This window comes from Pezoporus wallicus, unplaced genomic scaffold, assembly GCF_028554395.1.
Source record: "Pezoporus wallicus isolate ANWC-B61680 ecotype Strahan unplaced genomic scaffold, APGP_CSIRO_Pwel_v1 contig_10514, whole genome shotgun sequence".
Lineage (NCBI taxonomy): Eukaryota > Metazoa > Chordata > Aves > Psittaciformes > Psittacidae > Pezoporus > Pezoporus wallicus.
Genome location: NW_026637640.1, coordinates 79,438 through 94,634, shown reverse-complemented (window position 1 = coordinate 94,634; position 15,197 = coordinate 79,438). Strand labels below are relative to the sequence as shown.

Below are 15,197 nucleotides of genomic sequence, written 5' to 3'. Positions count from 1 at the left end.
TCATCCGGAGGAAGATATTTGGTACCTTGCAGCCAATTGGCGGAGCGGTGACACTGGAAGGGGGGTGCTTTCAGCTCCTCTCTCCTCCCATCCTCCATAGCACCCCCTCCCTGCCAGCCCCCCCACCGCCATCCTCCTCACACACAAAAGCAATTGGCTGCCTTGGAGCTGAGGCTTAGCCAGCTGCAAGCAGAACGTAATAACCAGCTACCTTGGAAGGGAGGGAGGCAGCAGAGGAAGCAGCAGCCATGGAAGAATACAAATAACTGCCCTCAATTCACAGCGAAATCCAAATCACCAAGCAAGGAGTGCTGTGAGAAAGGCCGACCTAGATGCATCCCCACACCGCTCCGCTGGGAAAGCCGCACACGTCTGCGCCCGGATCCAGGCGCTGGACCTCCTGAGCAGCCCATCTCCATCGGGGGAATGCCTGCCCGGGATACAGGCAGGATCTCCTTTGTTCCTCACTAGCCACAGGCACTGGTGAGTACAGCATCATCTGGGCTTCCATACTGCTGGGTGATGTCTGATACTGAGGAACATCCCACTCCAGCCTGGGATTTGCTTCATACCTTTCCTTTCTCTTCCTCCCTCCATGATGCGCGCAGGGTTAGCAGAAAGCTGATGACAGCGGTGGGGAGGAGGGAGGGAAGGTGGGGTCTCTCTCAGCCCCAAGGTATCTCCTTTGACTGCATGTAGAGGAAGCAAAAATGGAGACATGTGTGACAGTGGCATGGGCATCGCATGCAGCCCAGCGTAAGGACAGGATGCAGAACGTGTGCGCTGGGATGGGTGGAGAGCTGCCACGCTCCCAGCAGCTCTCCGCGCTGATCCCAGTCTCTGCCCGTGCCTGTCATAAAGGCGGATGCTGGATTTACTCGGGCCTCTACATTCCTTTAAAGCAGATACACACAGATTTGTCTCTCTTCAGATCATCACCAGCAGCATCCCCTGTAAAGACAAGTCTCCAAAGGAAGCAGAAAAGGCACTGGCTCTCTAGAAAAACCTTACAGCAATGGGTCAGGCTCTGCTAGGGGCTGATTCCGCTTGGGAAATCACCCTGGGTCCCTTATCCTAAAAAGAACACATCATGATCCAGCCAGAACCTGGATACATTTTCAGTGTAAAAGCTGATTGCAGGAAGAACGTTTCAGAGCTGACCTGCAGTGGGTTAATGCACGTGCCCGACACAGGAGCTGGTTTCACATCAGCGAGTTCTGTACAGGATAAGGCCTGACCTTGTCCCCTCCAGACTCAGGTGCAGCTAAGCTCAGCCACAGCAGCATCCAGCCTGCCTGCTCCCTCTGACCAGAGCTGGTCCTGAGCCCTCAGCCCCGTTTCTCTCAGGGTGCAGGGACAAGCGTGGGGATGGAGAACAAACCAGGAGCAGCAGTCGGGAATTGCTCTGCAAAACCCAAACCCAAAGCCATTAACTTCTACCCAGGCCAGCAAAATGGTGCTTCTGCCAACCCAACCTAAAAGCAGCCTGGGAGGGGCAATTTCCTCTCTTCCCTTTCTGCCACACTTCAGAGGTACCTGTTTATGTTCAGCTTAGTACTGGAAGAGAAGCAGCAAGGGGGAAATGGGTGGACATTGGCCCAGAGAGTGTTGATTCTCAGGGAGATGAGCTAAGGCCACAACAGCACAGAGATGCACCTACTGCCTCAGCCCAGGGCCAGCCTCACCCTCTTGTCCAAAGCGTGACAAGTACCCACAAGTCCCCTTACCCTTCCTTCTCTGTGGGGCAGGGTGTCAGCATACCTGCTCTGAATGGTTTGGTGCCAACCTCTGCCTTCCACCTTCCAGCCCAAGCCCTTCCCCAAGGGACCTGCTGTGCAGCCGGCCCCTCTCTGAGCACCATGGGGACCACAGAGGCCACTTTGCGGATGGAAAACGTGGATGTGAAGGAGGAGTGGCAAGACGAGGACTTCCCAAGGTTTGTTCCCTGCCAAAAAAAAAGTCAGGAGAATTTGATTACTTCCTGTAAGAAACCTGCAGGGCATGGAGCATGCAGGGCCCTCCCACCTGAGGCAACAGGAGTCTGAACTCCACCAGGGCAGTTCTGGCCAGAGAACAGAGCTTTCATAGCCAGGCTGCTCTGAATGCTTAGGAGTTCTGGGAGGCTTCTGGCAACCCCCTGTGAGCACACCAAGGAGAGGGTAAGGAGCTGGTATGGAGCACAGGGAGATTAGTAAGGATGCATATAGGGATGGATGGATGGATGGAGGCACATGGGGGTGGATGGACTCCTTCCCAGTCTCTGAATCAAGCAGCATCTCCCCAGACAGAGCAGTGGCTGCTTCGCCAGGAATTCGCCACAGGAAGCAGAGTCACTGGGATGCAATGACCACGGGCACTGACAGGCAGAACCTGAATGGTCGCAAACCTTGTAAGAGATGATGTGTGGGTGACAGAAGGTGCCAAAGTGACATCTTTCACCTTCACAGGTGCTTTATTAATAGTATGGAATATCAAAGAGAGCATCCCTGTATGCTCGGTGTGCCCTGAACTCCCCACAGCCACCCAAAGGGTGCATCCAACGGTGCTGCCCCACACATCCATCACTGCAGCTGGGGTCTGTGTAGCTGAGGGGCTTTTCAGGGCTGTCTCTCCCTGTCTCAGCTGCAGCTGAGCACCGTGAGCAGCCCACAGAGCCGCTGTATGCACAGACAGAGGCACAGTGTGCTCTGCGGGGGGGCACGCACAGCCCCTGCCCTGTGAGAAAGGGTCTCCTGTTCCCCTTGGCACCATGGATGAGCCTGGCTCTGTTCACCCTGGCTCCAGCTGCAGCACTGATCTGAGCACCTCTGTGTGCCAGCACAGCACCCGGCTCGTGGGACACGGCTCATCCTTCCGCTGGCCAGAGATGGGCTCAGCCAAGGCCTTGGGATCCTCGGATGGGTCCCTTGGTTTTCTTTCCTCTGAGAGCTGAGCTTTGGGCTGATGGAGCTCTGCCAACCTAAGGCTCCCCCCCGAGCACTGTGCTGAAAAGCTTTTAATTGAGTAGAAGGGAAAGTGAGGTACAGAAGGGAAAGCATTGACTCAAAGCTCCCCAAAGGTCTATGGAAGCGTTTAAGTCCAGGTTGGACACAGGGGCTTGGAGCAACCTGCTCTAATGGAAGGTATCCCTGCCCATGGCAGGGGGTTGGAGCTGGAGGAGCTTTAAGGTCCTTTCAACCCAAACCAATCTGGGATTAAATGATAAAATGTAGGACCGAGCTAGTCTAGCACCAGGATACCCAGGCACTAACCCCCACCACCACCTTGGAGCAGGAGCTGCCAGGCTGTTTCACACTTGCCTTGCAAGCAGCAAACTGACCCCAGCCACAGTCAAGCCTTCAGGAGGCATCTCTTCTGCAGAGCCCTCAGCCCCATCTAATACAGGCAGCATCACTCCCACCCAGCAAACAGAGCACAGGGGGAGGCAAAAGGATGCCACCATGGCTGCTGCAGGTCCCCAGCCTGCTGATGGGCTGCTGCAGAGGGATTAAATCAGGAATGATGCAAGTGCAATAGGGCCCAACCAGGCAGGAGGCAAATGAGTGGCTGCAGCTGTGTTTAACTAGCACTGGAAATAAAGAAATGATCATTTTCAAGGCACTTCCCCCCCCTGAAAGTATTAAAATAATAGGGCAGAAGCTGCAGCATGTGGGACAGCAGCTCTCCAGCAGATGATTTGCTGCATAGCTATTTTTGCTTAGCTGTGATTTGTGATTAACCAATCTTGCCACAGAAAAAAGACTCCACCGTATCCTAGACAAAGCTCAGGGCCGGGGAAACTGAAGTGAGCCGCTCGCTAAGGACACCCGGTGACATCCCCGTCCCTCCGGGCACAAGCTCCAAGGTGCAGCGCCAGGGCACTGAGCGAGCGGGGAGGAAAGGGTCCCCCCTGCTGCCGCTCCCGGAAGGTTTCTGTGTCTCAGCTGGCTTGTGCAGCGCGGTCCTGCGCTGATGCTGGAGCTGCCGCGGGGCGGATGCAGGAGCATGCTCACTCCATCAGCATCCCGCGGCTCACGGGCGCTGACCGCTCAGGCTGCTTGGGGCCCGAGAGAAGGTGCTTAGAGAAGGAAAGTGAGCAGCAGGAAGGAAAATGGTGGCACCCGGCGCTTAGGGAACCTGCTTCCTTCAGAGCATCTGGGGCTGGCTGCGTTTGGGAAGGAGGATTTACCCGGGAGACTGGGAGGCGGTGAGCTGAGCCCCCCCTGGGGAAGGTAAGAAAGGCCTTTTCTTCCCCCCCCCGCCTTTGGAATTGCTTTCCTTAAATGAATCCTAGCACTGGAGCACGGAGTGCCCGGCTGCAGCACGTACTCAGCTACGGCTGGGCCTGGTCCCCTTGTGATGCTCTATCCTCAAGTTGTGCCAGGCGCAGCTCACAGACAAACAAGGAGCCGGGCCCTCTGCAGACAAAAGCAAAAGGAAGGAGGAGGAGATGGAGGGGGGCAGAGGGACCTTTCTGGGTGTTCAGGACTGTTGTGGCAGCCCATGGGGTCTGGGTGCTGCACTAGCAAGGAGCAAGCGCCTTTGATCAGGCCTTCAACTCTCATAAATATACAATAACCAGCTAGGAGAGGATTATCCCTTAATCTAAATATTTATAGGGTTTAATTTGGCTGGTGGCTCTGGTGTGATGCCAGCACAAAAAAAGAGCCTTTGTAGGGCAGAGCCTGTGGATGCAGAGGTACGGGGCTCCATCACCCCTGGACCCCAGCCCTGTGCACAGCCCTATCCCTTTGTTGCTGCCCTCAGACTGGTGGGTACCCCCTGTCCCAGCACCCAGGATTTCATGCCTGGGGCATGAGCTCTTTCCCCCTTGAGGGGGAGCTTCCAGCAAGGGGCAGGTGAAACGAGGACAGCTCAGAAGGTCCCTTTTAAACAGACCTTTGACAACGTGAACTTGCCGGGGGGTTGGTGGGGTTTGGTCACCAGGGGACAGGCACAAGGCCCAGCTCAAATGAAGGGGAAAAGCATGCAGGAGGTGTCCAGCTCAGGGTGGCAGTGCTGCTCAGCCACCAGCCAGGGTTCCTGGCTGCAGTACTGGGGGCCATATCCTGACTTCACTTGCTCCTGACCACTACTGGGGTAACTTCATCAGCTTCCAAAGGGTGACAGCCACATCATAAGATTGGACATTAGCATCTGTACAGGAAAGTCAGCTTTGAATGAATCAGTGCTTCCAGCCTCTGGCTGGAGACATGGGGATTGATACCCTCCTTCCCAGGAGCCAGGCACAAGCTGCAGATCCTGACCTCTGCCATGGAACCCAGGAAGGGAGCAGTGGGTCAGCCTTTGGAACCGAAATATGGGTTTGAGTGCTGGTGCCTGCATCTCAGCTCAGGATGAACCTGCTTCCAACCCTTGGCAGGGTTTGGGTGTCACTGTCAGCTCTTGTCAGATGAGGCTGAGGTGACAATTCTGGGATCACAGCTGAGATTTGATCCTTGTGTTGAACAGACTGCCTTAGAGCAAAGGTGCTCTCTCTTGACCTGCCTCCTGGGAGAGGTGGTTGTGTTTGGATGAAGTTCTCTGCTGCAGCCAGGGCCTGTGACAGAAAGCAGGATGCACTTTACAGAGCCATTAGCAGAGAGCACAAAGTGCTCTTTTGCTCAGCATCCAGCACTAGTTCAGCTGCTGCTGGGATCAAAGCATCCCTCCCTGGGCTTAAGAACAGCTGCATTCAGGCTGTCTGGACACTGTGCTGGGAACAGGAGCAGAGACAACTGCGGAAGATGCTCCCTGGTTCCTTTGATGAGGTGCCCTAGAGCTTGGCACTGCCTCTCAGACTTCTGATGGAGATAAAAATGGGGATGATATGGAGAAAGTGAGGATGTTACTAGGCTCATTGGGGGACAGGATTTGTCCCCTTGTCCCTGACTGGGTTTTGAAGCCTCTTGGCTGAATGGCAGCCGGAGGGATGCATTGGTGGGATGGCTTGGAGGTTACCAGGGATCACACAGGACCCCAGGCAGAGAGCACAGGTGCTGGGCTGCTCTTGGGCAGTGTCCCCCAGGCTGAGTTCTCAGGCAGAAGGGAAGGGGCAGAGCACACAGGGGGCTGCATGGTTTTCCCCTGATGTCCCCTCTTCTCTGCACTGCCTGCCATGGAGGGCCTTTCTCCTTAACATTACCTGTTCCCTCCTGTCTTTTGACCTCCACATCTCGGCTTGCCTGCAGACCTCTCCCGGAGGAGACGGGGATGGAGTCACTGGGCAGCCCTACGGAAGATGAGAACACATCCTGTAAGTACCAGCTTGCAGTTAGGGCGGGAGCCAGCTCCCTTGGAGTATCCATCAAAATCCCCATGTGGGAAATGAAACCAGCAGAGATTTGAATTTGCTAATCTTTCACAAGGAGCTGGGGGAGGAGAAAGGCATCTTGGAAGCGTGGGCACTTTTACCCACCCATACCTGTAGGTGTCCAGTACTGCCCAGCTCTGATCCACCACCCTTAGCTTCCAAGGCCCTAGCTTGCAATGTGATCATGACAGCACCATGTCTTGCACTCAGGATACAGCAGGAGGACAACCTGTCAGTTATTTTCCTTTTAACTCCAGCTCCCCCCAATACTTTAAACTTTAACGGGGCGCATCGTAAGCGGAAGACGCTTGTTGCACCTGAAATCAACATTTCCCTGGACCAGAGTGAAGGCTCCATTCTCTCCGATGACTTCCTGGACACACCAGACGACCTGGACATTAATGTGGATGACATCGAAACTCCTGACGAGACAGATTCCCTCGAATTCCTGGGGAATGGGAACGAGCTGGAATGGGAAGGTAAAAAGCTGGTTCTGGGTGAACGGCTGCAGGGGCTGGGGCTTTTCTTAACCTCATTTTAAGCACTTTTGACACCACTCAGCATCAACAGCTGAGGACCAACTTCCACAGCAGCCAAGCACAGCACACACAACCAAGCCCCATCTTCCACACGGCATCTGCCCCATCAGGACCCCAGCTGCTGCTATCTCAGCACTCCCATCTGGGGATGGGGCAGGCAGAAGTAGTTCAGGGACTTGAAAACACCGGTTTAACCATAGTTCAGGGTATGGCATGGGCTGTGGACACACATCCCCTTCCTGCTGCAGCTGGGCCACCACCCCAGGCTGGAAGGTGCCAGTGACCATTCAGACATCTTCACTAACATGGTCTTTGTTAACCTGCCTGGCTTTGGCTGAATGGGGCTCAGGAGGGCTCCTGCAGGCAGTTCTGCTGGTAGATCACAAGACTGATGGCACAGGCAGTGCCCTCTTCAGTCAGTATAGAGGGAGCTGAAGGAAGATCTAACAAAGAGCCTGGTGTTCAACCTGTGACTGCAGGTACTATAAGCAGCAGCATGAGATGTTAAGCTTACTTCTATTACAATTTGGCAATGGAGCAAGGCTGGAACAAAGAAACAAGAGGGGCTTTAGACAAAGGCCGATAGGGACAGGCCAAGGGGATTGGCTTGAACCTGCCAGAGGGGAGACTGAGATGAGCTCTGAGGCAGAAGCTCTTCCCTGGGAGGGTGCCGAGGCACTGGCACAGGGTGCCCAGAGAAGCTGTGGCTGCCCCATCCCTGGCAGTGCTCAAGGCCAGGTTGGACACAGGGGCTTGGAGCAAGCTGCTCCAGTGGAAGGGGTCCCTGCCCGTGGCAGGGGTTGGGACTGGATGAGCTTTAAGGTCCCTTTCAACCGAGCCCATTCTAGGTTATTAAGAGCCACAGCCTTACGCAGACCAAAGCTGCAGATGAAACAGATGATCCTGTGGTTGTTACCGTCAGTAAGTGCCCACCAAAGCTCTCGCAGAGCCTCTCCATCCGTTCTATGAAAGGCAGAAATGTTTGTCCCTCTCCCAGACGACACTCCTGTGGCCACAGCCAAGAACATGCCAGGGGACAGCGCAGACCTCTTTGGGGATGGTGGCCCAGAGGATGGGAGTGCTACCAACGGGCGGCTCTGGAGGACTGTGATCATTGGGGAGCAGGAGCACCGCATCGACCTCCAGATGATCAAACCCTACATGCGGGTGGTGACACACGGAGGTGAGGAGGAGGGCAGCCTGGTCCTGCCTTGGTGGCTTTGTTGAGCTGGAGGGGATGCTGGCGCTGGTTGTTTTGCCTGTCCTTAGGGGGATATTGCTATTCGGTTTGTACTGCTGTGTGGCGGAGAAGCACAAAGCACCCAGCTCGTGCTAAGGAACACACAGCTGCTGGAGCAATGCTTCAATAAGCAAAAGTAGGGATAATGCTGGCTCTGACCAAGAGTGACTATACCCTGACCTTCAGCCCGGGTTAAGTACCGGCATCCCCAGCGATGAAGGGCTGGCAGGTACCTGAACCCTCTGTAGCTCAGCACTTGAGCTGTCTCCAGTGGCACAGCTAAAGGCCAGCACCTCCAGAGAGTGACCATCCCTGAAATCCAAGCAAATCCCAGCCACAACGCAGGGCAAAGCTCCCAGCAATGTGCTGTGACATACACAAATTCCTTCCCCAAATCCTATGTGCATGCTATAGCCAAAGCCAGGAGCAGGGGCAATTCTGTGTGAGAGGCCTGTAAGAGATACAAACACTTCCCTGGAGCTCAACAGAGGCACAAAAACCAGCCCAGGCCCAAATTTAGCCATGCATCTTCCCTTCAGCTCTCACATCTTCCCCTGCAAAATGTCACTGATGCTGCCTGTGTCTTTCTTTCCCAGGATACTATGGAGAAGGTCTCAATGCCATCATTGTCTTTGCTGCCTGCTATCTGCCAGACAGTAACCTGGCTGATTACCACTACATCATGGAGAACCTCTTCCTGTAAGTGGTGGGCAAGGTCTGCGAGGGAAGAGGAGGGCAGGGAAGGTAACTGGGGCTCCAATGAAGCAGTTTCCATGTATTCAGCGCATCCCAAACCTCAGCTGGAAATAGTCTGAATCCAGGCCAAAGGTACCCAGGGTGCAGCTGCAGACTGGGGCGAGCATCACTGGGTGAGACACTGTCCACAGAGTTCACATCCAAGTCCAATGAGTCAAAGCATTCAACCATTCAGTGTTAATTATGCCAGTGATGGACTCACAGCCAGGGCAGAGCATATGTACACAGTGCTGAAGAGCTGGTAGATGCTCTTGCTAGGCAGAAGAACAGTGCAGGATGTCCATCAGTTCATGCACTATGAGAACAGTGATCCCAGAGAAATACCCCTGCAGGGCATAATGAAATAATAATCCTACAGTGGTGCCAGATTCCTGCTCTATTCCAAGACCTACAAAGAAAGGGTCTGGAGGGCTTTTGAGGTAGCACACGGGCACTAAAGGAAGCCTCAGGGACCTTTTCTGAGTCTCACATTCCTGTTCCTTTTGATCACCACCCAACAGATACGTGATCAGTAGCCTGGAGCTGCTGGTAGCTGAGGACTATATGATCGTGTACCTGAATGGAGCAACACCCCGCAGGAGGATGCCAGGCCTGGGCTGGCTGAAGAAATGCTACCAGATGATAGACAGAAGGTGAGGATCCCATTGGTGTTGCCTCTTCATTCTTCCCAGTCTTCTTCCCACATTTCTTCCACTGCTTCCTCACAGCCTTCCCAGCCACTCTGCCTTCCTCCCTCTGCAGATGCTGCGATTCCATCCTGTTAGAGCTTTCTGACTTACTCCAGGCTCCCTGCATCACCCTCTTGCCCTCACGAGCACCTTCACAGAGATCAGCCTAATACAGCACCCAAAAGCAAGGCAGTGCTCCTGCAGCCTGCCAGCTCGGAGCTGAAAGAGGGTTCCTAAGGCCAAGGGCAGGGCTTTTGTCTGGAGACACCCACCTGAGGCTGGTCAGCATCATGACACTTGCTAGTGCCCTGACAGAGTTTAAGGAAAGGTACTTTGAATCTGAGTTCTGTCCCATGGCTCTTCCACAGGCTGCGTAAAAACCTCAAAGCATTGATAATCGTGCATCCCTCGTGGTTCATCCGGACAGTGCTGGCCATATCCAGACCCTTCATCAGGTAACTGTGATGTGTTCCCAAACTTGGCTGGGTTTGGAGTGAAAGTTTAACCTCACAAACCAGATCTTAAGCTCACCTTTAACTCGTAGCAACCAAGGTGGCTCTGTTTGTCTCTTGTCCTACATCTCCCTGACGCTTCCAAGGCCAACTCTAGAGGTGGTTTTAGGAGATACTGTGGTGGTCTGGATCCGGATCAAAGTTTGTCCCAGTGGGTAGCGCATAAAGATTTCCTGGGAAGAGCAGGAATGGTGGTCCTTTTTTCCTCCTATGGATATTGGGGAGCAAGGGTCAAAGAAACGTGAGGTACAGTAATGTGGCACCTCACCACAATTTGTAGTCATTGGCAGATCAGCACTGGCAGGAGCTGAGAACATTCAGACCAAAGAGGATACAGAGATGCAGAGCTCCCCGTTTCCACCGGGAAACTTGTGACTTGCTATGGAGAGAACATCAAAACAAGAGCTCAGGCACACTCTTTCTTTCTCTGCCAGTGTGAAGTTTATCAATAAGATCCAGTATGTCCACAGCCTGGAGGAACTGGAGCAACTCATCCCAATGGAGCACGTGCAGATCCCAGACTGCGTCTTACAGTGAGTGGCAGAGGGACCCTGGGGCACATGTGGCTCTGAGGAGGAGCAGGACAAAAGTGCTGTGTACCAGTTGGGTCAGACCCCATGTACTGGAACCCTATGCTGCTGCTATCCTGGTGCCAAGCAAGAGCCTGCACAATGTGCTGGGTTGCAGTTTCTGTCACCTTCAGAGCAAACATTGCATTTTACTAAAGGTAACACTTACAGACTGTTTTCCTGTTTGTTGCAGATATGAAGAAGAGAGGATCAAGGCCAGAAAAGAAAGGTAAAATTAATGCTGTGGGAAGGGGGAAGAGGTGGGGATTCATTTTGTAGGATGTTGTTGCATTCCTTCATCACTATTTGTGCTATAACCAGTCAATTCTGTGCTCCTCCTCCCTGATACCCCCCACAGCCTACACTTCCTTCCTGCTGATTTTCTCAAAGTAAGCAAAAGCTGCAGGAGGGAGAAGCACCTTGATTCGAAGGTTATTTATCCACAGATCTGTTCCTCTTAACCCCAGCAGTGCACTCGCGCTGCGCTCGCACTGCAGGTGCTAGCAAAGGTCAGCAGAAATCACCCTGTATGAAACAGCACATTTTCCCCCTACATCCCTGCAAACTGACCTGAAAGTGAGAGCTGGTGCTTAGTTCCAAAGCCGCTTCATTCTGCTGAAGTGGCTTCAGGAGGGACATTAGTTGACAGCTCTGTTTCATTTTCTAGGCCTGTTCTGTCGCCAGTGATTTCGGTTAGAAACAGTGGTAGCAGTTGGCTCTGCTCAAAGCAAAAGGCAGTCATGGGCAGAGGCAAGACCAGCTGGGTCAGCATGAGAGTGACCACAGTCACAGACTGCTTTGGGTTAAAAAGACTTGAAAGCTCACCCGGTTCCAGCTAGTGCCCTAGAAATGCCCTGGAGAACTGTATCACACTGCTTGCTTCTAGATGATAGGTTTCAAAAGTGATTTGTGTTTACAGGGCAGAAGAGAAACAAGACATGGCTGAGAGGGAAAGGTAATTACTCTGTTTTCTTTACCCTTTACTTACAAAACCAGTCTTTAGTGACACAAGTGGCCCCACTGCTTGGTGCCCCCCCTGGGGAAGCAGGTCTGACCTCTCAGGAGATGTCTGGAGCCGACAGGACATTACTGAAGTGTCTGGGACCTCTCCTTTCCCTCACAGCTCCCTTTGCCATCACTTTCGTGGTGTTACTGACCTTCACCTATGCCAACAGATTCCTGACACTGCCTTTTACCTCTGCCAGTGAACCCATTTGGTCATGGAGCAGAGCCAGAGGCGCCGGGGACGTTCTCCTGACATTCAGTTGTAGCATTTGTGGGATGGTGCAATGCAGAGGGGCAAAAACTGCTGTCAAGCACATCTTGGCTGTCTGTAAAGGCAAGATATGAGGCTGTAACATTAGATGGGAAGGAAAATCATAGGGAGGCTTGGGAGACAGTGTCAAAATCCTAGGCCAGGATAATTTGGCCTGGTTTTGGCTCTGCTTCAGAGTGATATAGTGTCTCTTTTTTTATTCTAACTAGCTCCTGAGGGGGAGCAGTGCATGTTTCTGCTGTTCTTTTCCCAGAGAAAAAAAAGAGCTTTGCTAAAAATTGCCAAGGTCTGTTGGCTGAGTCTGAATTGTTCTGAGAAACAAATGGGACCTTGGGGCGAAAAGAGAGGGTGGTTATTCTGTGGTGGAGGTTCACGTCTTGTCTTGCTGGTTCTCTTCCAAGCAGGCCTGTGCCCCCAGCAGAAGATCAGGAAACCAGGTTCGATTTGTACCTTTCTCTTTGTTTGGCTCCACGTGACAGATACCATTGCATTTGTAACCCACTGACAAATGGGAAAGCCAGGACTGGGTTAAGCCCAGGGCCTCTTCACCCTGGTGCTGCTCACTCAGCACAGAAGAGGCATGGGGGCACTTTGTGCATGGGGGATGTAAAACCCAGAGGCTGTTGCTGCCTTCATCCTGCTGTGGCTGCAGCCACAACCACTGTGGCTCATTCCCAAGCATGGGCTGGTCCCTGCTGCAGGAGAAACACTGCCCCTCAATAGATTACCTGGGGTAGGGTGTGCACGTGGGTATTTATTGCAGAGCTGCCTTCCTCTACCTGGCAGGAACCTTTCCATGGTCCTATGCACTCAGGAAACATCCTTAGAGAAGAAGAAAGCCCATTAAAGCTATGAATAACATTCTCTTTTCCCCTGATGTGCTTTAGTAGAGGATTACACCCAAACATACTCGTAGTTTTGGTTTTTACATAGTGGGAATACCAACATTTTTACTACAATTCGCTTCCTAAAAATAACTCTGTCTTCTGTTCCTTCCCAGTATGTCGTGAATCAAAGCAGAGTGGAATGAATGGAGCAGAAGAATGACGCAGCCTGGCAGCCACCCACGAAAATGACCTTTTGGTGTAAGACCTTGTCACCATCTCGTTCCCAGTTCTGTAGCTCATGGAGCCTGCCTCCCCCGCCTCCGAGATGCAAAGTCCATTCAACTTGTTGGAAACATATTCCTTTGAAAAAAAAGACAAGAAAAAAAAAAAAGAAACAAAGCCACAAAACCAAGCAAGCCAAGAAGAGCACTTTTCAGGACAGGTTCCAGTATGGTTCAGTAATGGTCTGTGGAGAGCTATTAATAGTGCAAATAGATACCGTGTTTTCTCTTAGTCAATTAAGAGCATCCTGTAGTCCAGTAGTTGCGAGTCCCGAAAGAGATATATTTTTTGTTTAAATTATAAACCCTTCCTCTAACTTGCTGCTGGCCAGCACTGAGACATTCTGCTTTGAACCCCCGTTCCCTCCACAGAGACGTGGCAACCAGGGACTAGTGAACATGGAATGAGAAGAGTGCATTTCCCTCCTTGCTACAGCCAGTGCGTGTTTCTTCCTGAAGATACCAAGTGCCCACCAGTCGAGGCAGCTCTTCCAGCCTTGACCAGTTAATCCATTGCCAGTTCCTCTTAACTCACACCGAATCATTGCTAGCAGTAAATGCCATGGTTTGCTCCTGGTTTGCTCTGTCTCAGCCTGTAAGGCACTCTGGTAACTCTGAGAGTTCCCTATGGTATGGCAGCCTCCACAGAGCTTCTCATGATCATCTTCTCCTATCAGCGCACATACACCAAAAAAGGTCTGGTTTTAAGAAGGAGCCTTATGGACAGGGAAGTTTTTCACCCCTTGTCCTTGTATTGATTGATCTCACGACACTGGACAATCATTCACTATTAATACCTCCTATTGCGGAGACAAGCTGCTAAATGTTTGACATTCCCTACTTGCCATCCCTGGGTAACGAGGGGCCTCGTCTACATACATACCCACCCAAGGGGAGAATGCTGCAGGTGTGAGGCAGGACACTGCCTCTGGGTTCAGCTCCTCAGCAGCCAGGAGATGCAGATGTGCCACCGAGAGGCTTGAAATCTGTGCTTCGGACTCAGGAGGATTCTGTGGGCAAAGGAGGGAAGAAAATTGAAGAAACTCTTTGGCCAAAAATCATTTGGAAGCTCCTGATTTCACCGGAGTCTTTCAGCGAGTCTCAAATCATCAGGTAAAGCCCCTTGTGGCTGAAGAATCGCCTATTTCACCACTTAAGGAACAGTTCAAGCCTGGCAAGCCCCAACCCGTGGCTCTTGGGAGTCACCACCACTTCACTCTGCTCTGAGCTCCCCCGGAGGACAATTCCAGCAAAGCAAGATTTTCCTCAAGATAAGGCTGTCTCCTCTGCATATATAAAGCTTCTCTTTTTTCCTTTCAGTGACTAAAACTGCTCCCGATGAGATCTCCATTTCCCTGCTGCTACAAAGGAGCACCAAAGCTGCTTTCCAACTTACTTCTCTTTTGATGTGTTTTTCTCACATTCTTCACTCACAGATGTATTCACCGAGCAGACCTTTGCATGACAAACAGAGCACTGCACCCCCCTGAAAAACTGAAGGTGATAAAAACCCCATATTCTGTCTCACTGGCATATTACTAATAAGCACCAAGCAAGCACCAATCTCCATGGCTTTCTGGAAACTTCATTCTGAGCCAGTGAATTCCGTGCTTCAGGGGTTTTGGAGCGTGGGTTTCATGCCAATGGCACCTCCCCACAGAAGGAGTTCTGGCCAGAGCTCTCCACACAGGCAGCAGACATCTGTTCCAAGGCAGAAGCAGCAGTCGGGGATTACCAAACACGAGCGGGTTCAGCCACCCTGCAAAGCTGGGTGTTCCTTCTCACACATGGGCTGTCAGATGGACTGAAGGAACCCACTGAAATAAAGAAAGGACTCTTCCAGTGGAATTAATTTTAGCTCAGACTAGTAACAATCACAAATCATGTAGTGTAGGAGCACGGGAAGGCACTATCTCCCACTGACAACGCTTCAACCTAGATTGTCCTTATTACTTTTAAGATCATTTTAATGCATTTAGATAAGAAATCATCTGCTTTCCACGCGAGAATGCAATGCAGTGGGACATTGAAAGGGAACTTTACAATTCTATAATGAATAAAGCCAACAGATCATTTAATAATGTTTTCAAAGTACAATTCCAGAAACCTTTTATGCATCTGTAATTACCAAACAGGAAAAAAATGTTCCCAACGTCATGGAAAAATCCTGCTGTTACAGAACACATGGGCATGGGAGATAAGAAACCTCGATTACGTTTAGTCTTGGGACCTGAAGA

General features: G+C 52.0%; 1 protein-coding gene and 1 long non-coding RNA gene across 3 annotated transcripts; one reads left to right on the top strand and one right to left on the bottom strand.

The window, feature by feature from the left end:
* Positions 1-342: 342 nt before the first annotated feature.
* Positions 343-13,036, top strand: ATCAY (ATCAY kinesin light chain interacting caytaxin). Of its 2 annotated transcripts, none has more exons than XM_057406743.1 (13): positions 343-483; positions 1,807-1,936; positions 6,171-6,235; positions 6,550-6,771; positions 7,829-8,014; positions 8,668-8,770; positions 9,328-9,459; positions 9,864-9,950; positions 10,442-10,540; positions 10,770-10,805; positions 11,496-11,531; positions 12,257-12,289; positions 12,853-13,036. In XM_057406743.1, exons 2-13 carry the CDS (start codon positions 1,860-1,862, stop codon positions 12,860-12,862), a joined length of 1,086 nt encoding a protein of 361 aa, XP_057262726.1. In that variant the 5' UTR covers positions 343-483; positions 1,807-1,859; the 3' UTR covers positions 12,863-13,036. The 2 variants fall into 2 exon arrangements, with proteins under 2 accessions (XP_057262726.1, XP_057262724.1); XM_057406741.1 differs by having other exon boundaries at positions 12,254-12,289.
* LOC130597851 (uncharacterized) lies at positions 477-14,034 on the bottom strand. The gene is made up of 6 exons (XR_008971868.1): positions 13,848-14,034; positions 12,581-12,674; positions 6,125-6,211; positions 1,762-1,945; positions 1,162-1,403; positions 477-689 (listed from the first exon to the last, which is right to left on the bottom strand). It is a non-coding gene; the product is annotated as an uncharacterized LOC130597851 (long non-coding RNA).
* Positions 14,035-15,197: the final 1,163 nt, after the last annotated feature.